This window comes from Mustela erminea, chromosome 3, assembly GCF_009829155.1.
Source record: "Mustela erminea isolate mMusErm1 chromosome 3, mMusErm1.Pri, whole genome shotgun sequence".
Lineage (NCBI taxonomy): Eukaryota > Metazoa > Chordata > Mammalia > Carnivora > Mustelidae > Mustela > Mustela erminea.
This window is the reverse complement of record NC_045616.1, coordinates 121,797,939-121,819,487: the sequence shown is the minus strand read 5'-3', so window position 1 is coordinate 121,819,487 and position 21,549 is coordinate 121,797,939. Positions and strand designations below refer to the sequence as shown.

At 44.6% G+C, this 21,549-nt stretch overlaps 2 protein-coding genes, 1 long non-coding RNA gene and 1 pseudogene across 9 annotated transcripts in view; 2 read left to right on the top strand and 2 right to left on the bottom strand.

Annotated features, from left to right (window-relative positions):
• The window catches only part of SLC36A3 (solute carrier family 36 member 3), a 60,585-nt gene extending 48,474 nt beyond the window's left edge, over positions 1–12,111 (bottom strand). For 3 of the 7 annotated variants that reach the window (XM_032337263.1, XM_032337267.1, XM_032337266.1), the window contains exons 1-4: positions 11,517–12,110; positions 8,136–8,226; positions 5,496–5,584; positions 2,713–2,808 (exon numbers count right to left, since the gene is read on the bottom strand). In XM_032337263.1, coding sequence (XP_032193154.1) covers positions 2,713–2,808; positions 5,496–5,584; positions 8,136–8,226; positions 11,517–11,656 — 416 coding nt within the window. In that variant the 5' untranslated portion in view covers positions 11,657–12,110. Of the gene's footprint in view, positions 1–2,712; positions 2,809–5,495; positions 5,585–8,135; positions 8,227–11,516 lie in introns of all 7 variants that reach the window. The other 4 variants (XR_004284162.1, XM_032337264.1, XM_032337262.1 and 1 more) reach the window with 3 other exon arrangements.
• Positions 990–2,309, top strand: LOC116586827 (annotated as a pseudogene).
• LOC116586828 overlaps positions 6,841–21,549 on the top strand; it is a 24,707-nt gene continuing 9,998 nt past the window's right edge. Inside the window, exon 1 of the long non-coding RNA XR_004284163.1 lies at positions 6,841–7,061. This is a non-coding gene — a long non-coding RNA (uncharacterized LOC116586828). The remainder of the gene's footprint in view (positions 7,062–21,549) is intronic.
• LOC116586823 (proton-coupled amino acid transporter 2) overlaps positions 15,964–21,549 on the bottom strand; it is a 24,574-nt gene continuing 18,988 nt past the window's right edge. Inside the window, exons 9-10 of the mRNA XM_032337261.1 lie at positions 20,564–20,733; positions 15,964–17,390 (exon numbers count right to left, since the gene is read on the bottom strand). Of these exons, the coding sequence (XP_032193152.1) occupies positions 17,119–17,390; positions 20,564–20,733 (442 nt within the window). The 3' untranslated portion in view covers positions 15,964–17,118. The remainder of the gene's footprint in view (positions 17,391–20,563; positions 20,734–21,549) is intronic.

Genomic DNA, 21,549 nt, shown 5'->3' with positions numbered 1-21,549 from the left:
TTCTATTATAAGACACATTGTGTCTGGTTATCCCATGTCTAGACATGAGATGCTATGATTAATACCTGGAGTTGGGTGGTGTCAGTGTTTTCCTCCTATATAAAGTCTCCCAATGACTTTTCACCTTATGGCCTGAGCACCCATTGATGATTATTGCCTACCTCATGCTCCCACATATCCTTTAGCACACTAAGAATTACAAATCACTGTTTAAAATATGTTCCTAACTCTTTCTCAGTTACTGGGCCTCTCGAGAAATGGTACAATGTAATGGGAGGGAACTAGAAGTTCAGGATTCTAGTTCTTGCTCTGCCACTAAATTCCTGTGTGATGTTGGGTAGCTTTATTGCCCTATCTAGGCTCTATATTTCGCCATTGAATAGGCATGGATATGGTGGTATCTAAGGACCCTTCCTACCCAAAAGTTCTGATTAGGGGTTATCTGAAACATAAACCTTGGGGAGAGAGGATGAGTGTTTGTGAGTCATTCATTCATTATTGCCCCATGACCTCACCTGTCTGATAATCAGAATGTCTCCTGATCAAGAGAGCAATGACCTACTGAGAGTCGCAAGAGAGGAGCTGCAGAAGGGATCTTGGCAGCCACAATACTGCTTACTACCTCCTGAAGGACTCTGCTGGGAAAGGCTGGAATTTTAGGTTTGGGTCGAATTTCAGTGTAACCATTATCTGTATCTGTTCATGGACCTGGTATTTTTTTCCTTATGAGCCTTGGTTGTCTCATATTTCCAGGACATTAAAGACCCTCCCTGCCTATCTATAAAGTCAAGGAGATAATCAGAGATGCTAAGACACAGAAAGTCATCTTGTGTAACAGGCACTTTTTATCAACAAGGGAGCAGCCTGAATGTTCACTATTAGGGGAAGACTTAAATGCAACTATGGCACATGTCTCCACTGAGGAACATTCTGAGCCTTAAAAAATAATCAAGTAAGCCCAAGACCATCCTAAGCTGCCACAGGACACCATGAAGCTGCTGCCAGTCTTGGAGCCTGGAGACATGCCCAGGAAAGCAACATGGTAGACCTTGACTATACCTCGCACCACCCCCTGCCCCAAGACAGCTCCTGTGCTTGAGTTGGCCACAGCTGCTCATATTTACCCACAGTTGGTGATGCCAAGAGAGGGAAGATCTTCATTGTTGGGGGAGCAGATCCAAGCAAGAGCTTCTCTGCTGTGCACAGTACAGGTCCGGGAACACACCAGTGGGATTTAGCCACCCTGGAGGGCCTCTTGCCCCATTACAAGCCTGCCAGCTCCATTTCCTCTTGTGCACCTCATAGCATCTGGGTGTTTGGAGGTCAGGAAACTGAAATTGCCTACAAGTTCCGAATGGTGGAACTAGGACTTTGAGACCATGCCAGAGTTAAGCAGTCCCCCACCGACCCCAAGAACATTCCACACATCATGCAGCCATTGAAAACCAGTTGTATGTCTTTGCAGGTGGAAAGAGAGGTGCCCAGCCCATCTGGGTGTGAAGCTGCATGTGTTTGACACAGACACTCTAACCTGGTCACAGACAGACACTTGGAAAACCTCCACCCTCATGTGATGGTGGCAGCAAGAGACAAAGCTCTTCATCCATGAGGCTTGGTAGGGGACAAATTCTATGATAATGTCCATTGCACTGATTAAAGTGACATGAAGTGGCAGAGATTGAGTCCCACTGGGGCACCTCCCATAGGCTGTGCTGTGCAATCAACTGAGATTGTGGGGAAACACCTGTATCTTTGTAGGGATGGCTCTCCCATGCAGCAACACTGGACACAATGTACCAGTATTATATAGAAAAGCAGCATTGGATGGACTTGGCTTAAATCTGAAAATTTTCAGGGCACCTGGGTGGCTCAGTGGGTTAAGCCTCTGCCTTCGGCTCAGGTCATGATCTTGGGATCCTGGGATCTGGCCCCACATCGGGCTCTCTGCTGGGCAGGGAGCCCGCTTCCCCCGCTCTCTGCCTGCCTCTCTACCTACTTGTGAATGCTCTCCCCGTCAAATAAATAAATAAAATCTTTTTTAAAAATCTGAAAATTTTCTACCACCTGGATGTTCAGATCATTCTATGTGTGTCATTCCATGGCCAGGGATGTGTACTTCTGAGAAAGAAGATTCAAATTTGTCACTCTGAACTGTGATACTGAGAAAGGGACTTCCACTGACAAAGGAGTGACCCAAGATGCTGACTCACATGAAGAAATTCAGACTGACACATTCCTGTTTTGCGTTTGGTGGGATGAATACAGAAGGGGAAATCTATAGTGATTATATTGTGATTATAGTTGACTAATAAATCCAATATTTCTATTAAATGACAAAAAAAATAACCAGGTAGATCTTTATGTCCCAGCATGGAAAGAAATTAGAGATATATTATTAGATGAAAAAGCAAATTTCAAAAACAAAATTCTACTTAGTATACAAGAAAATGCTAAATGACACTTGTATTTCCACTCACACACGTATATTCATGTACCTGTAGAGATAAAGTCTAGAAGAATATTTACTAACTAGGTATCAGTTGTTACTTATAGGAAGAAGAGGGGTTGGGAATGGAGCAATGTCTTGTTGGATGGCTTGTAACAACAATGTATTCATTTAACCCTCTAACTAGGAATAAGGAAAGACCAGGTGAGGATTATTATTGTTCTTACTACTCCCACCACTACTGCTACAACATTTATGAGTACTACCTTCCCCACACGGAGTGGGTCCTCAGCCAGGCGTTTGGGCAGGTTTCCAGGCTGTACATCATGGCCTCTCCATAGTTCACGAAAGTCTTTTGCAGTCTAGGGAAAGGGCAAGCAATGTACAACTTAAAGCATTTTTGTTAAGGGTATACTTTACTCCCAAAGTGAGTAATTATTATATATTTGTGTATTAGCATGGAATATTCTGGAAATTTTCTAGTAAAGGTATTAACAAGATACTTTATAATATACATTTACAACTTTCAGGAGACTGCCTTTTTTTTTTCTTCTTTTTTGTAGTTGTCTTCTTAAACAATAATATTTAAGTGAAAGAAGATTTTTAAGGAAACAGTAGCTTTGTCTTGACTTAGGTCTACAAACCAGGGAAGAGGGGTCATGAAAGGTGTGCAAACCTTTCAGGGGGAAGTAGGAAGTAGAAAAGGGGGAGTCAGGGGGAGTAGGAAGTAGAAAAGGGGGTTTGGGTATGACCGAGCCAGTGATAGTCTTTTCCGGACTGTATTCCCTCCCTCCCACTGCTGAGGTTGTTGGAACATTTGAGATACCTGCCCCAGACTAGGTCCCATGCAAACATGGTACTCAGACTTCTGCCAAGCACCCCTGTAGGATGTGACACCTAAGTTGCTGTCTGTCTTGTCCCTCTGCCCTAGATGGCCCTTCCTAAGGGCAGGGAAAACCCCACTGAAGAACCATCTGTGAGCAGGGGGAGCTGCAGCAGGGGGCCAAGGGATGGACCCCAACTGCTAACTGAGGGACGTAGCTGGGAATGGGAGGGAGACCCAGACTTGGGTCTTGGGTTAAAATCCCAACACACCCCCCTTCAGATGGCTGAGAGGCCTTGAACAAGTCTCTTTAGACTTCTGGGCCACACCATCTGGGTTTGGGGGAGGAGTTGGTGACTGATGAATGTGGAGATGCTACTGGAAATATGGCATAATCCTTCCATTTTTATTATTGTTCATTACGCTGGGCACTCCCATATAAATGAGGTCATGACATTGCATAGGAGTGGTCTATTTATTAGTCTGAGGGTTACAAATTCAAAAACTGTGGGGCATGAGGTATCAATGATATGGGGAAAGGGGCTGGTGTACCACAGAAGAGGGAAGAGTAGAGACTGTAGCAAGCCCCTGGTACACATCCTATTCTAAGAGGAATTGACCGGGACTCGGTTCCCCCTGAGCAATGAGGAATGAGACCCCAGAGCTGTCAGCTTATCTAACCGGCAAGGAGAAGATGAAATTTGTTTTTTCCCTAATGTGAAATCTCTAGGTTTTTAAACATAGACTAAAGCAAAACAAAACAAAAATTGTGAAGCTCTTAGACCATCAGTCTATAAACTCTATATTAGAAAAAAAAGAAAAAGAAAAAAAGAAAAACAACTCATAAAAAAAAAAAATCAGGGGGCACCTGGGTGGCTCAGGCAGTTAAGAATCGCCTTCAGCTCAGGTCATGATCTCGGGTTCCTGGGATGGAGCCCCGCATCAGGCTCCCTGCTCAGCGGGGAGTCTGCTTCTCCCTCTGCAGTCTCCCCACCCAAGTTTATGGTCTCACTCTCTCTCTCAAATAAATAAAATCTTCTTAAAAACCAGGAAAAGGCTTATCATAGCTTAGGCATCAGAAACCTACAAGGTGATATTATTGTCCCAGCAAGAGATGTGCAGAATTGTTGGAGTGGGTCCCACAGGCCTTTGAATACCAGCTCTGCCACTTCCTAGCTGTGTGACCCTGAGTAAGACGTTCAGTTCACCTAGGTCTCAGTTTCCTCTTGTGTAAGATGGGGACAATAATAGTGCCTGCTGTAAAAGTTTACTGTAAGGGGTAAATAAAAGAAGGCTTCTAAAGCTCTGACCATGTACCTCGCACATGTAGTTGCGCCGTCAATTTAATTGTTGAATGAATAAATGCTCTTACAGTGTTTTTGTGAGCTGGAAAGTGCCCGACAAGTTAGGTGTGACTGATGAGTACTCTGGACACACCTGTTTGGGTTTGATAATTTGGCTTTAGGAGGAGTTTCTGTTACTCTCTCTACTTTGACCTATGGGGAGTTTCTGCATATCAGCAAGGACCCCTCTGGATTTGTGTGGCTCGGGAGAAGATAAGGGTTGTACACAGAAAGCCACCAGGCAGTTGGCTGGCTGTAAGGCATTACTAATCACACATGAATGTTGGTTTGTAAATATGCAACTCTCAGCCTTGTTCACCTTCGTTGCATTTGTCTTCTCTTTCAGGAATTTCTTTTGTGTTGGGAGTTTCAAATATGGAAACACTGAGTATTTGTATGTATGCTTTATCAATGACCAGAGCCATTGTGAATTATTCATTTCAACTACGGTTTCTGCTTTTACTGAATTGTCCCAGAACGGGTTTCCCTGGCCCAAACTGCCCTTCCGAGGTATGTGTCTTGGAGTTGGGGGGAGGGTGGGTGTGGGGAGTAAGGGAGAAAGAAGGACATCCCAAGTATCAGGCATACTCATGGTAGTTTCTAGGGCATGCTTGCATCTTTTATCTCCTTTGATCTTTCCAGGTACAGATATTTAGAGTCAGATGGTGCGGGAACTTGACAAAGTCATCCAGCAGGTTAGCAGAATGGGGCCGGGACAGAGGACTTTCCCGTTGTGATTGTATCCCCGTCTCCAGCACTTCTGTAGAATCTAGAGCAGTAGGTGCATGGCTGGGGAAGAGGCTCATTAAGTGGGTCAGTGGCCAAAGGAAACTCAACACAGACGGGGCCTGGCACTGGGTGGAGAGAGAAGCAGGATTCTCACCTCTGACCAAGGTGATGGGCACAGTTCAACAGGATGACCATGCAGTGCACGGTGAGGATCCCGATGGCCAGCAGGCTGATAGGACCCACCTAGGCAGGGAAAGAGGGGTGGGGACAGTGAGCTATACATTGATCATTCCCATAACTGGTCCTCTCCTAGTCTGGGTGCTAGGGTGTCCCTCTCATGATAAAACTGCCTCTGGGATGGAGGTCCTTGCCTGAATGTCCTTGTGCCCCTAGGCAGTCTAGTCCGAATGCCCTTTTTAGCATCACTGCAAAGTAGCTGCCCAGTCTCTGCTAGGGCACTTCTCATGACTCGCTACCACCTCCACAGACAAGCCCCGCCTTTCCTCATCTGCCCTGGGTTCTGTCTTCTAGATCCCTCGTTCCTTCTTTGCACCCTAGCCCTCACCTCCTACAAGATACTGGAGGACTGAGGTTTCTCTTAGGACTTGGCTTTCTTCTTCTAGTGTAGAGTTACCAATGGGGACATTAGCAATATTTTGGACCAGATGATACTATGTTGTGGAGGCCCTCTTGTGCATTGCAGGATGTTCAACTTATTCCTTGGTCTCTATTCAAGCGTTAGACAGCTGAGAATGTCTCTAGACACTGTAAATGTCTTAGGAGGTGTGTGTGCAAAATTGTCCCCAGTTGAGTATCATTGCTCTAGTATGTCTAATTTGTCATTAACCCTATTACTTTTTAAAGACTATATATTTAAGGTGTACAACATGACAATTTGACATACATATACATAGTGAAATGTTTACTGCAGTCAAGCTAATAAAACTATCTTATTCTCACATAGTTTCCATTTTTGTGTGATGAGATTAAAAAACCAGAACTCATTATTAATCCTAATCTCTCAGATATGATCAGAGGGGCATAGAGGAAAGAGAGACTCCCTGACTTCCTCTGTGCTAGTCACTTGTCATGCCTTTAGAGATGTGACCTGATGGAACATTATCACAAAGTAACAAATGAGAGATCGAGAGCACCACTAGATTTCACTAGAACACAGCCTCCATATAAGAGATATTTCCTTTGATCCTGTTTACGTCTACATTTGCAGAGCCTAAGGACGCACATAGTAGGTTCTCAGTATGTACTTCTCAAATGAACCATGATCAGAAGTTCTGGTGGGAAATGGAGGGCAGAGAAAATATCGAATGGTCCTTAGGAAGCAAAAGTCAGAGGGTAAGAGAGCTGTCTTCAAATACCACACAGGCAAAGAGAGTTTGGCTGGAGGCCATGTGGTAATAATACTCTTCAGAGGTTCTAGAACCCCGAGGATTCCAAAAGGGGAGAGTCTCATCTGTGGGTTGGAGCTGCCTCGACTGCAAGTCACGTCAGAAGCAGCCAGAGTTTTGATATGCCTTCTTTTTGACATGTGGGTCCCTTACCAGGCCTGAAGAAGAGGAGAAATAAGCATCATCTAAATGGAAATCACATATTTTGCATCAATTCAGTTCAACAGACATGAATTGGGTGTCCTGTCTCTACAGCAGGTATTATGAGGAGGTGTAAGAATGCATTAGAGAGTTCCTGCCTTCAGGGCTTTCAGGTAAGTGAGGAAGGTAGGTATCCTAAAATATTATCTCATCTTTGTAAGAACTCTGGGTGTGGTAGATATAAGTTCTAGAAAAACACAAGGGGGAAGGTGGCATTAATTTTAGTAGGAAACAATAAAGTTTCACAGAGGAGACAGATTTCAAAAGACAGAAATGAGGGAGAAAAAACAGTAGAAGGCAAGAGATAGAGGTGGGATGACATGGGGTGTCAGGGGACAGGTGAGGCCTTCGCTATCCTCCTCTTCTAGGCCACTTTCTCACAGTCAGCCTTAGGGTTTGAACCAAGAGGCAGTGCTCACATGCCTGCAGGGACCAGGCTGCTAAGGTAAATGAATGAAATGGGCTGGTTACAGTTCCAGGGAGTGGGAGGGCTGTGATGAAGCAGATTGAGTGCCAGTATATGAGTGTAGGGGGTCTTTAAGAATAGTGGTGGGTGTGGGAGTTGGAGGAAGGGGGCCATCCAGTTATGAGATAAACTGGTGCAACATGATGACCATAGTTAACACTGCTGTATGGTATGCCTAAAAGTTGCAAAGTATGGGTGGCTCAGTGGGTTAAGCCGCTGCCTTCGGCTCAGGTCATGATCTCAGGGTCCTGGGATCGAGCCCTGCATCGGGCTCTCTGCTCAGCAGGGAGCCTGCTTCCCTCTCTCTGCCTGCCTCTCCATCTACTTGTGATTTCTCTCTGTAAAATAAATAAATAAAATCTTAAAAAAAAAATTTATATACACACATACATATATATGTTAACCAAGCTTACTGTGGTAATCATTTTGCAATACATGTATACCAAGTCATTATGTGGTACAACTTAAGCATATATGGTACTATATGCTATTTATATCTCAATAAAACTGGGCGAGGGATAGTAATAGCCTCTAGGAGCTCCCCTCTGGGAGCACTCCATTTGGTTCCAGGCTGACTCTGGTGGATTGATGCCAAGAGGCACATTTCCTATTGCAGAGGGCACCCCCAAATTGGTCACTGATAGCACAGAGGCCTTAGGGGTCCACTGCCCCTTCTCCCCAAATGGGTAAAGCTAGTTTCCATTACACAGGTCCTTCTTACCAATAAGCCGGCATTTTTCATGGCCAAGGGAAGCCCCAGGAGCCCTGTGCCAATGTTGCATTTCAATAAATGGATCAACGTTTGCATGATCCTGTAGGGGAAGAGTAGGGAGACAAGAGGTTATGTTAGTATATGGGAAAGGTGACCCAAAGCTCAGGTTCCTTTCAGCATCTCCAGAACCCTCTATTAGGAAGAGGGACAAAAACCAGATGAAGTGGCCCCTGTAACATCTGATCCAGGGCTGGTGCTAGTTCAGGTGACCCGACAAATATTTAACACACAATAGGCTCTAATGAAATAATTCACAATTGCATTCATCCAATGATTTCTTTCACAACTTATTCACTCACATAATATTTACTGAGACCTATTAGCTGCTTTACATTTAGATGATCAATGAAAAAACCTAATAGTAATTTTCTCAATTTCTAGAGTAATTTTGATGCCGGGTCATGTATTAATTTCACTCATTAGAAAGAACATAACTTCTCACAACATATGGAGTATTTACTGGTTCTAGTTCACTCCAACCAGTTATTCAACCAACATTCCCTGAAATATTCCATGCTCTGCATTGGATACAATTTAATAATAATTGTTATCAGGCATACAGAATGCTTACTACGTGCCTGGCAGGGGGATGGGTACCAGGGTTCTAAACACCCTCCACGTCTGTGCTAGCAGTTCCTGCCCAGGCACCATATTTTCCTTGGGAAGGGGGAAGGGGGGACAAGATCCCGAGAAGAGAATCAAGAAGGAACTGAAATGAAAAGCTGAGTTCAAGAGCAATGAACTCAGAGGTAAGGAGCACTGAGTTCTGAGTTCTAGTTCTGCCATTAACCTCTGAAATTTGGTCACTACTTTGGAAAGACCCTTAGCTGCTTACATTTTCTGCTTCTTCATCTGCCAAAAAAGAGAAAGAAATAATAAAAATAAATAAACAAACAAACAAAAAGATTTCATGACAAAGGAAAAAAGAGAGAGAGAGAGAGAGGGAGGATAATTCTTGCCCTTACTTCCAGGGAAGTGGTAAAAATCCAAAGAGGTAATGATAATAGGAATCCTGGAACCATGAAGCGCATCTGAGAAGTGAGGCATCATCACCACCGCCATCACCATCATCACCATCCTCTCTTCATCTTCAGCATCATCATGAGGTCTGACCTTATGGTGCTCACCTGCTAAAAGGACTCACTTGAAGGGGAAGCAGAGCTGGGATGAAGGCAAGCAAGGGCTGGTTTAAGCAGGTAGAGGTGTCCTCTCCTCCTGGAATAAAAGGGACCTTGAGGAGGCCATTGGAGGGAACTCCTTGTGCAGTCTTAGAACTTTCTAGAGGCAGACTGCCTCGGTCACAGAGTGAGTCCCTTAGAGATGGTGTTTAGATCTCCAGGTCTTTGTCTCATCGGTTAGGGAGTTAGGGCTGTGTCCAATTTTATAATTCAGTACCAACCTGGGAAAAGGGTTGGGGCTGAGAGAACAGGGTAGGCCCTTGGAGCCCCCTGACTTTCTGCATCTTCATTAATTTGGTCTATTCACCTGAGGATGGGGGTGGGCACCTGTTGTCACTTCACTGCCAAGAGGACGTTTATGACTTGCATTTCTTGATAACTGCAATCATTGGAAAATATGTCAAAACAAAACCAAAGCACTCCTTTTTATGTTTTGTCAGCTTCTTAGTAGTAATTTCTTTAAGGCATGTGCTCTTCTCCCCGCTTCCTGCCTTCTGTCCTTCCATTTCTTACTTCTTGCCTACAAGCAGCATCTTGTCCAAGTGGAATCAGATCTCTTGAAAAAGGTGAAATTAGCTTTGGAGAAACTAGATGCCCTAGCTAACAGCATTATAGATCAGGGCCTTGGAGAGTAAAATCCATGTTGGGGTTTAAAAAAAAACACACTTTATTTTTCTTTGAGAAATGATACATTACTATTGTAAAATGAAATACCATAATTCCACTAACTGGACGTAAGCACTGTTAGCATTTTGACTAGCACTTCTCTGGGTGTTTGTTTGTTTTTAAAGGCACACACTTTTATACATGCAGAACCATTATAATACTGTATCCTAAATTAATTTTCTTTATGAATGGTATGTCCTACACATTTTCCACAGATTTCCTTCCATATTGCATTCTACTGTATGTATGTACCATACTTTATTTAAATGTGTTACTGTTTCTAAATCTTCAATATTATAGACAGTACTTCAATAAAATTATGCATACCTATTGTTATCTCATTAGGAAAAATTCCTAGAAGTGGTGTTTATTGATCAAAGGATGTATTTATTTATACTTGTACTTAAAAAATACCTAAGTAACATGGATATGAATTCAAAAGGCAGAACAAAAACAAGAACCAGAAAACCTTATTAGTAAGTATACATCATTCTGCCTCTCGGTCTCTGCATTCTCTCACTCCAAAGCAGCCACTGCTTCCTACTCTGTGTGTGTGTATGTAGGTGTGTACTTTCAAAGGAAGCATATGTCAAGTCGGTATTTGTATGTTTTATATAAGCAGGTGTTAAGGGATGCCTGGGTGGCTCAGTCAGTTAAACCGCTGCCTTTGGCTCAGGTCATGATCCCAGGGTCCTGGAATCGAGTCCCCCATCGGGCTCCTTGCTTGGCAGGGAGCCTGTTTCTCTCTCCACCTCTGCCTACGACTCTGCCTGCTTGTGAACTCTCACGGTCTTTCTCTCTCTCTGACAAATAAATAAAATCTTAAAAAAAAAATAAATAGGGGTTAAGATTTGATGTACATTACAACATTGCCATTTGGAAATATACCCGTTTAATTCTTCCTAGAAGAACATGAGTGAGGGCATTTCCTGGCATCCTTATCCACCTTGGGTATTGTCATATACAATCTCGTTATGCCCAGGGTTATTATCGGATCTGATTACTGGATAATAGTCTAACTGGCAGTAAAGTTCTAAGAAAAAGTTCCGTGTGTCTGTGTTTGTAGCAGTAGAAGTAGGGACATGGGGCTAGGAGATTACCTTTTGTTTCCTGGGTGGGTTTGCAGGAAGGGAGGGAGGGAAGGAGAATAATAGGAATGAATAAAGCAGATGCAGAAAGAGAGGAAAGCAGTCTGAAACTGCAGAAGAACACGCAGCCAGCCTGTGATGAAAACTGTGCCTAGAATCAAGCTCATGTTGGGTTGCCTACTCTATTTGGGTTCTCTGCAAAAGCTAGGAGACAGGTGTAATAGTACAGAGAGCCACACAGATGAACCTTCTTGGATTTGGATTTCTTATTTCCTTCGTGCATCTCCTGTTCAGTGAGACTAAGGGTGTTAGGAAGAGGGAAGTAGGCAGAGGTGGCCCAGCACTGTGAAGGCAGCAGCGCTTGGCCTCAGGTCTGGCAGGGCAGTGCGGCCACTTACGATAATCCATTGGCTTCCTCAGCAGGATAGACATTCTGCGAAGCAACACCGCTCCTACTCTCTAAGAGTGACTTGGACCCGTCATCCAAGTTGCTGGGCGCACTGTTGAAGTCCTTTCCAAGCAGTGACGTCTTCAACATGGCGGTTGGGGGGTGGCAGAGCAGGTTGAAGGCCTGTAATAGCCTTGAACCAGCTTCCCATGGATTTTTCTCCAGAGAAACCAAGGCTGCAGCCCCAAGATGCTTGTTCCTGTTTCCCGAGGGTGTCTGACCCTGACTGAAGCCCAAATGTGCGAATCAGTTAAGCGCTGGTGGCAGGGGAAGTTGATGTTGACTACGCCTCACTTGGCTTTTGGGGGACTTTGGAGAATCTCATCTCATCGTGACCCTCAGGACCCCTCACCATTTGGTCGGCCACACGCCAGGACTCACCTGGGCTTCCAGTCCCTCCCAGGACAGCCCTAAGTGCTATAGGGCAAACAGAAGAGTGTGACTGGGAGGAGGAAGTCACCATTGGACTGCAGGTCCTGGTGCCTGGATGGGGGGCCAGGTTCAGGGCTTGTCTACCTCTGCGAGGAGGAAGCCAGAGCTACCTCACAATGAGGTCTGCCTGGCCAATAAAGTGCTACAGAATCCCAGGATGCAGGTGTGGCCCTACCGAGACTGATCTAGCCACCACCTTCCCTGGGTGGGAATGAAGAGTGTCTTTGAAGTCCCAGTTCAAGTGCTGCCTGCTCAGAATTCCTGTACAGGAAGGGCATATGTTCTGGAACATATGCCTACTTGGAAGGGAGTACTTTTAAAAAATAAATTAAACTTTCAAAAACTTTAAAAAATAATTTATTCAACAAATATCTATTGAGCACCTAAGATATACTAGGCACTCTTCTCCCTCCTGGGGATACATTAGGGTAGAAATTTATTATAATCTCTACGCTCATGGAACTGCAGTCTACTGAGGAGACAGCAAACAAATATGTCATGTTATATTAGTTGGTAATCAGTACTATAGAGAAAAATAAAAGAATAAAGGGGAATGCGAAGTGCTGGCTGGGATAGAGAGGGTTGCAATCCTAGATGGGGTGGTCAGAGAGATCCTCACTGAGAAAGTGACATCTGAGTAAAGGGCTGAATGGGATGAGGGAACATGTCTCATTTATGTCTTGGGTAAGAAACTTAAAGCAGAGGGAAGAGTAAGTGCAAAGGTCCTGAGGCAGAAGAGGGTCTGGGCATTTGGGGAATGGTAATAAGGCCCACGTGGCTGGCTCAGCACACACAAAGGAGAGGGGAGATGAGTAGAGTGGATATATGTCTGGTTTGCCCAGCATTCTTCTGGTATGTGTTTATTGCCCTGGCATAATTACCAATATGCCTCTCTTCATTATCAAAAGTGTCCTGGTTTGGATGATAAATTATGTGGCTACACTAGAGATGCAGTTAATGTACGCAGAGGTAATAGAAGAGGGATGGAATGGGATAAGTAGGATCTTGTACGCCACTATAATGCCTTTTATTTTTACAATGAGATGAGGTATCTTGGAGAGGTTGAGAAGAGAAGTGACATGACTTGCATTTTAACAGGATCTCTTAGGGCCATTAGGCTGGGAGCAGATTGAAGGTGGGCAAGGGCCAATGTTGGGAGATAAATAGGAAAGGACTGCGATGAGCCAGGTGCTTACCAGCAGTGGTTTAGATCAAGTGGCAGCTAAAGAGATATCTGAGTACGTTTAAAAGATAGAGCCAAGAGGACGTGCTGATGGACAGACGTGAGGTGGGGTATAGAAGAGAGGGAAGGACCAAGATGACGCTAAGAATTTTCACAAGAGGGGCGCCTGGGTGGCTCAGTGGGTTAAAGCCTTTGCCTTCGGCTCGGGTCATGATCCCAGGGTCCTGGGATCGAGCCCCGCGTCGGGCTCTCTGTTCAGTGGGGAGCCTGCTTCTTCCTCTCTCTCTCTCTGCCTGCCTCTCTGCCTACTTGTGATCTCTGTCTGTCAAATAATTAAATAAAATCTTTAGAAAAAAAAAAAAAAGAATTTTCACATGAAAGGAAGAATTGCATTGGCGCATACAAGTCTCGTCTTAAAGATGCCTTTGCAGAGCAAGCCGGGGTACACCGTACTTGGCCTGCCTGTTCATTTGGGATGGTCCAGATAGGCTCCTTGGGAAGATTATGGGAGCCACATGCTGCCCATGTCAAAACTCAGTACTGCCGCAAAATCTGCTCCAAGAGCCTCTTTCTTCCTCTGAATGTCCACTGAGATTTCTCCTTCCTCTGATACCCCAAAGGTAATTTTTCTCCATTTGTAAAGAGTTTCCTCTCCCCCACTGCATTTAGCCACTGCTTTCATACTTTCTAGTGAATGTCTACTCCACTTTAGGTCCTGCAGGCTTAGCAACAAACACTTTCAAGGAGTCTGCCCCTGAGTGGAAAGTAGGAAGATGACACTACACACGCCAGCTAGACAGTAGAGAGGACAATGAACCTCCCCACCATCCAGGGAGGACAGCTGTGAACATCTGGATGTGCTTCATTATTTGCACACATCCCATCACCAACTTACTGTGTGATAAAAATAATTGTGTTACACATAACTTAAAATTGATCCTAACTATTTGTAAGTGCACAGTTCAGTAATGTTAAATAATCCTCAATGTCGTGCAACCAATCCCCAGCACCCTTTTCTTCTTGCAAAACTGTCCCCATTAAACTGCTGCCTGCTCCCCTCTCCAGCACACCCCCACCAGTCTATGTTTCTAGGAATCAGACTACCCTAGGTACCTTATAAAGCCGGAATAATGCATTATTTGTCTTTTTGTGACTGGCTTATTTCACTGGACACATTTTCCTTCTTTTTCACTTTGGCCATCATCACTCGAGGTCCCTCTTGGGCCTCGTTGGTGCACAACTATGAGAGTCCTGAGCCCAACTATGTTTGTTACCAGCAACTTTCTTCCTATTTCTCAGCCTGTCTCCTTATCTGAAAATAAGGACAATGACAGTGGCAATCTCCTAGGGTTGTTATAAGGATTAAGTAAGATAATCCCCTGCAAAACACAGTAAACTGCTCAGTGAGGGAAGGAAGAAAGGATTTTATATGATTCTTGATTCAAGAACAAGCTCCGAAAGTTAAATAATCAGTTGGGATGGGGAGGGGGTAGAGGGTGTGTGTGTGTGTGTGTAAACCAGTGCCAGACAAAAAGTTAATATCCTCACCACTCAAACACAATTCTAGCAATTGGCATTCTTTAGTGTTGCTGATATTACTAATAAGGCTCCCCAGCCCACATTTATGTTTTATTTCCAATTTTATTTTTATTATTATTATTTTTTAATTTATTTTTTCTTTCCAAAATTGAACGCTAGCCATATTAGTCTAAATGATAAGATTGACCTGAGCATCTTACACAGTAGGGGCTTGTCCCTGGACAGTGACTGTGACCATTTTTTAATAACAGAGGACACTCTTAAACTGAGCAAGACTGGTTGGGGCGATGATGGAATAAGGTGGGAGAGGCTAGCACAGAGGTAGAATGCTTTGCCATGGCTCTGAGCCCATCGGTGGAAGTGGTCTGGGTCTGCCGATGAAACTCTGAAGTGCAGGGAGGGAAAGATCAGCCAGCTCTTTGGCCATGTGGGCTGTGGACCAGAGCATAGGCTATGAATGCCTTGCCTCCCAGCAGGTACCCTGCAGTCTATGGGACGTTGGTGCAGTCTGCTGGCCCCTCTCTTACCTGAGCAGAGCTGGTGTGCATGAAGCACCTTCTTGAAGTCTAGCAGGTAGAAAACTCCTACAAAAGGAGTAGACCAGGATTTAGGAACTGGGGCAGACACTCTCCCTCAACATCTTCCTTAGCCTGTACAGGAAGGACCACGGCTGAAAATAAGCAGGAAAGGGCTTTTTCAAATATTCTCTCAAAATTGAGGTAGAAACAAACATGGGGCAAAATTATAGAAAGCCTGATGAGAAACTCTTTCTCTTGGGATTATAGATCTGCCTGTAATCTCCACCCAGTTATTTGGGGGCGCTTTCCTAATTTGAGTGATTTTAGGGAGGAAGGAGCAAACACTACCTGGAAGGTTGAGATGGTGTTTCAGGTTGACTAGCTCCTGCTACCAGCCAAGCTCAGAGATGAGAAAAGGCCCAGGACTGTCAAGGAAGCAGGTCGGAGAGGAAGGAGGGCAAGAGTCAGTGTCAGGAAACTCAAGTTCTACTGGAAATCCAGGTCAATGGCGCCACCTGTGGAAAGTCATACTTAGGACTCTGGAGGAGTCCGTGTCCCTCTGCCCTCATGAGGATCAAGATGTTACCGGACTTAGTTGATTACCTGTAGTTCTTCCCCAGTGGATAGTGAACTAGCTTTTTGAGGGCAGGGATGCTTTTCTCATTGGTACAACGTCTTTCAAGTGAGTATCAGTTAGCTTTTGCTGCATAAAAACTCCCACACTTTATGGCTTAAAACCACATTTATTATTTCTCACAATCATCTGGACAAGCCTTATGATCTGGATCAGCCTGGTTGGGGCTGGGTGTAGTCTAGGAGGCTTCCCTCGTGTGTCTTGACATTGGCAGACAGGTTGATCTGAAGGATGGGTTCAACTGGGATGATTCGCTTCTGCTCCATATGGCCTCTCATCCCTCAGTAGACTAGCTCAGTCTTCTTTACCTGATGGTCGTGGCTCCACAGCTCAGCGAGAAATGTGAGTCTGGATGCAAAAGCAACCGACATCCCATTGGCCTCAATAAGTCATGAGGGCAAGACCAGATTTGAGGGGTAGAGACAAAGATTTCACCTCTTGATAAGAGGAGCTGCAAAATCACATTGTCAGGAGGAATTTATGGCCATTTTTACAATCTACTCTAAGAACCTTGAACTGTGCTTGGCACACAGTAGGTAGAATGCTTGTTGCAAGAATTAAGAGGTAAATAATGTCAGATACTGCAATGGTATTGTCTGCTCCCCGCCCACCCCCCACCCCACTGGCACATTTACTACTCCTATCTACTGTTGATATCTTCAAACTGGGCCAAAACTTTACCCAGTGCTTTAGAAAGTTTATTGCCCTTGACTTAAATATGATGGCTCCCTTCTGAGAGTTAAACAGTTCACAGTGGACCTTTTTTCCCTATATATTTTGTCATAGGAGTTGTGTATAACTTGTTGGATTATAGGTTACTTCCCCTAGTCTATGTTCTTTGAATAGATCTGGAAAGGAGAAACCTTTTGTCTACCAGATCAGGGTCAGCCTCAGCCAGGGCATCTCTTTCTGCCAGTTGCTGTCACTTGGTTTCCCCCTGGTGGCCTCTTCTTGCATAGCGCCACTCAAGGTACAAAATCCACCTTGTGAATTGCCAAGTTGGATGAATCAGGAGCCTTCCATGGGAGACTCTTAACTTAAAGGGAAAGCTAGAGATGGAAAGAAAAGTAATAAAAACAAATTTGTATATTACCATCTAGACCCTGTAACTGGTGAGTCTTTGCTTGCTTCACCATGACTTGGCCCAGAAAAAAAATAATGAGGCAAAACAAAGATAAAGTATACAAAAGATATCCATGTCAGTAAAAGTCAGGTGCTGGTGGGTAAGGAGCAGTGAGTGCCATTCTCACTGAATAAAAATGGTGGAGTTGGAAAAGGGGAGGGGTTGTCCTGAAAGGATCAGCTCGTTCAGGGCCTGGTAGGTCCCCACCACAAAGCCCACGAAGCCCAGGATGCTGATCAGGGCGTCCTTGGCGATGGTGAGGGGGCTCATGCCCTCCGAGTAGTAGGTGCTGATCTCCAGGAGAGGCGGAATGATGAGGGCCAGCGCACTGCTGCTCACGGACCCCACCAAGGAGAGGACCAGGTCCAGGCGGGGGATGAGGATGGCCAAGGTGCCTGTAGGAGATGATACGGGATACATGGATCTTTGGGACTTAGTCAAGCTTTCCAAGCTTTTTTTTTTTTTTTTTAAAGAATCCTTTTCTTAGGACTTAAACCAGTTGTTTCTCATATTTAGTTGCATAAGGAAAATACTGGAAGTCCTATAATACTGCAACCTCATTCACAGGGGCTATGCATTAAAATTTTGGTGTATCTCCTAATAATTTTTCCAAAATATGCGTTCATATTGTTGAGAAGAGAAATCTTCCCTCTGCCTACTTAGGTTTAAGGATGGGGCGGGGGACAGCAGGGGCTGGGGATTTACTGACAGCAGACAAAATTAACAGAACAAAAGACAGAATTTGATTGGGGCTAGGGAGCCTTCAGAGGAGTTAGCTCCCTTGTGTCCCCAAGACAGGGGATCACACGCCCATTTCATAAATGGAAAGGAAGGGGCAGAAAGAGAATAGGTAAGGACAAGTGGAAGTTAATGATGGTTCAGATAGTTTATTTTGGGAATTACTCAGTCTGTGGTGATGGTTAGTCTCCTTTCTGGCCGAATTATTCAGGCTGTACCTTGTCAGAAGGTCCTGCTTAATGCAGCAAAGGAAGTTCAGATAAAGATTTACTTTTCCCCTCCCTATAGATGCTGTTTGTTCAAATGTTTTTAGCTTAAAATAATTTTAATGCCACTGAGATGCCCTTCAAATATCCACATTATTCAACAATGAGTAAATGTCACCTGGGGGGCTCAAGTCAGTTGGTATCCAGCTTTTGGGTTTTGGCTAATGCTACGGTCTCGGGATTGTGGGATCCAGCCTCACATCGGCCTCCCTGTTCAACAGGAATCTGCTTGTGCCTCTCCCTCTGATCCACCCCCACTCTCTCTCTCTCTCTCTCTCGCTCTCTCTCAAATAAATTAAATCTTATTTATTTATTTATTTAAATATTTTATTTATTTGAAAACAGAGATCACAAGAAGGCACAGAAGCAGGCAGAGAGAGTGGGGAAGCAGACTCCCCACTGAGCAGAGAGCCCGATGCAATGCGGGGCTCGATCCCAGGACTCTGGGATCATGACCTGAGCTGAAGGCAGAGGCTTTAACCCTCTGAGCCACCCAGGCGCCCCATAAATAAAATCTCTTTTAAAAAGACAATGATTAAGCTCTTACTTAATAACATTAAATAACAGTGTTGGAAACTGTCTCCTCTGCTTGGGACACATCAACATACAGAAGATACAAAAATTTTTTTAAAAAAGCTTTGGTAGAGCTAACATTTTAATAATTAACACTATATGCACTTCTTGCAAATGACTAGAACATGAAATTATAGGAGAAATGGGTCTTCAGCTGGAACAAGTTTGCGGGATCTCATTAAAAGATTGTCTTCTCCAAGTTTTACATATATGTCAGAAAATAACAACAAACACCAGAAGCTAAAGATTTTGAAATTATCTATTTTCTAGTGAGATGTTTTATAGGCCTGGGTTCTACATCTTTTTATTTGACTTTTTGGAAGACCTTCACCAAGAAAGCTCAGAAGCCTCTCCCAGGCTTCCCGAGGAAGAGGAGGAGTGTAGTGTATCAGAATCAAAACAGGTCTTAAAGGCAGGATTCTGGCTTCTCTTGTTTGGCCTTGGGTTAGGTCCCTACTTCCTCCTCAATTTGTTCCCTCCCCTGCAAAATGGCGATAAATGCTACCTATCCTTTTACATGTTATGGTTCACACTGCAATTGGTGTTCAAATTTTAAACATTTATATGCCCCAGAATAATTGAGTTGATACAAAGCACCGAGTTAATATTAAGTACTGTAACATAATATAACTCAGAAAAGTTATCTGTATTATTACTTCAATTCATTTCCTCAGTTGTCTAGATTGGGGCAATGCATGCAGAAGGCTTCAGGAATTACTATCTTCATATTTAGGACAAATGCCTCGATCTCTCCAGAGTCACTAAGGCTCTGAATGGCAGTATCCCTGCTTACTGGGGTAAACTGGGAACAAATCATTTCAAAGAAAGAAAACTGGTGTCCACGGAACTGCATTGGTTGGTCTAGTGAAGCAAGAAGCAAGAAATTCCCTGAAGAGGATTCTTAGAATTGCAATTAAAAGGAGCTTTAGGGACAGCTGGGGAAAGCCACGCTCCATATAGGAATCTCCATCATCTCCATCACCCCTGCTGAAACACTCATCGACGTGGGGCGGGTGCCCTGGATCACGGGGCCTGGGGCATAAGGAGGACTGCGAGGGGGTGAGCAGGGCCAGCTGAAGCCCAGGGGGCAAGTCCCGCTCGCTGCTGCCAGTGGAGAATGTGATCCTCGGCTTGCCGAACCGTTTTAATTGTTCCCCCAACAAAACGTTAGAAATCTGGATTTGTGGGCGCCTGGGTGGCTCAGTGGGTTAAGCCGCTGCCTTCGGCTCAGGTCATGATCTCAGGGTCCTGGGATCGAGTCCCGCATCGGGCTCTCTGCTCAGCAGGGAGCCTGCTTCCTCCTCTCTCTCTGCCTGCCTCTCTGCCTACTTGTGATCTCTCTCTGTCAAATAAATAAATAAAATCTTTAAAAAAAAAAAAAAAGAAATCTGGATTTGTATGTGAGATCTCAGACATTTTAAATGTTGGCACAAGTTTATACAACACTCAGAGGTTTAAAACCCACTTCTGCTGTTAGATTAGACTCACTGGCCACTGACCTGTCAGGTGAAGGGTGCTGACTCCAGACTTAGCTGATGTGGGTTCAAATCCAATTCTGGCAGTTCCTGGCCAATTACTTATGGCTCGCTGCTTCAGTTTTCTCATTTGTAAAGTAAAGTTTATCATAGTTTATCTACCTCATTAGAGTTCCTGCAGGGCCAAACAAAATACTATGAAATTTGGCCTAAAAAATGTGTACCTTACAGTGGCTGGTATGTGGTAGGTATTTAATAAATATCAGGTCTTATCGTTAAGATTATTGTTCAAACTCCTGTGTCACTGGACACCTGTGAATCTGACTAATTAGGTACAGAGGAGAATCAGGTTGTCCCTGAGGCTTACATGAGTTACTACTCGTGAAGCTTTAGTGCAGTCCTTGAGATACAATTAGTGCTCAATCATCACTGGTTATCAGGACTACGCTTCTCCACCTGGCAGATTCCTGACAGCCTCAGGAAAAAGAGCAACATTTTGCCTGGCTTTCTACTCACCTGTCAGGCAGACCATGGCGACGCGGATAGAAAAGTCCAGGGGCAGTGCCCAGCGCTTTGACACCTGGGAGGTGGCAAAGGGGATGACGATTTCTGCAGGGACGTAGAACTGCAAGGCATAGGTACACAGGATCCCAATGATATACAGCAGCTTCACCGACTGGTACAGCCTGCGGGACAAACCAGAGCAACGCCCTCTGAGGCCACCACATTCAGGTACCCGGCCTCCTTGGAATATTAACCTCTGACTGTGGGATCATCCCTTGGGCTCCAGGTTCCTTGTCTGAAAATGGTGGGCAGGGGACTTCCCAGAGCCAAGAGTCATGGCAGAGCATGCGGGGAAAACAGAGTGAAACGTGACAGATTTGAATGCGACAGAGGGTCATCTCTAAAGAGAGAGAATCTTGAGCATGGCTCCGTGTAACACCTTCATAAACCACTTATCACTTGATGGTCAGTTTTAGATTTGAGAAACTAGAGGCTCAGGCCTGCTGCCTTGCCCAGGGAGACACAAGTGGTAAGTAGTGAAGACCAAAAAGCTGGGTCTAAAGCACGTCCATTTCTTGTGATCTAATGTCAGTCCTTAGCAATTCTCTGGATTCCTCCAAAGCCCTTGGCACAGACCAGGCCCTCAGCTCATGCTTCTAGTAGGTTGAGAGAACTCAGTCCTGAGGGGAAGAAGCTGGTCTACAATCAGGGATGCATGGGGGATGGGAGGTAAAAGGAGAGGCATTCCTCGCAGGCCTTGGGCTAGGAGCAGAGACAGGGTGTGATGGGGTAAAGGGGGCTGAGTTTTACAGAAGCCTTTTTGACCTCTGGAGAAAGGACTTTTTCCTTTATTCCACTAAGGTGGTAGCTGCGTCTCACATGCTCAGTAAACCCGTGTGTATGTGGGGAACATTTCCTTAGGAAGATTAACTGCCACATTCCTGAGTTTCTTGCTCTCTGATTTTCTTGCTTCCTGAGTCCTGCTTCCTGAAACACCA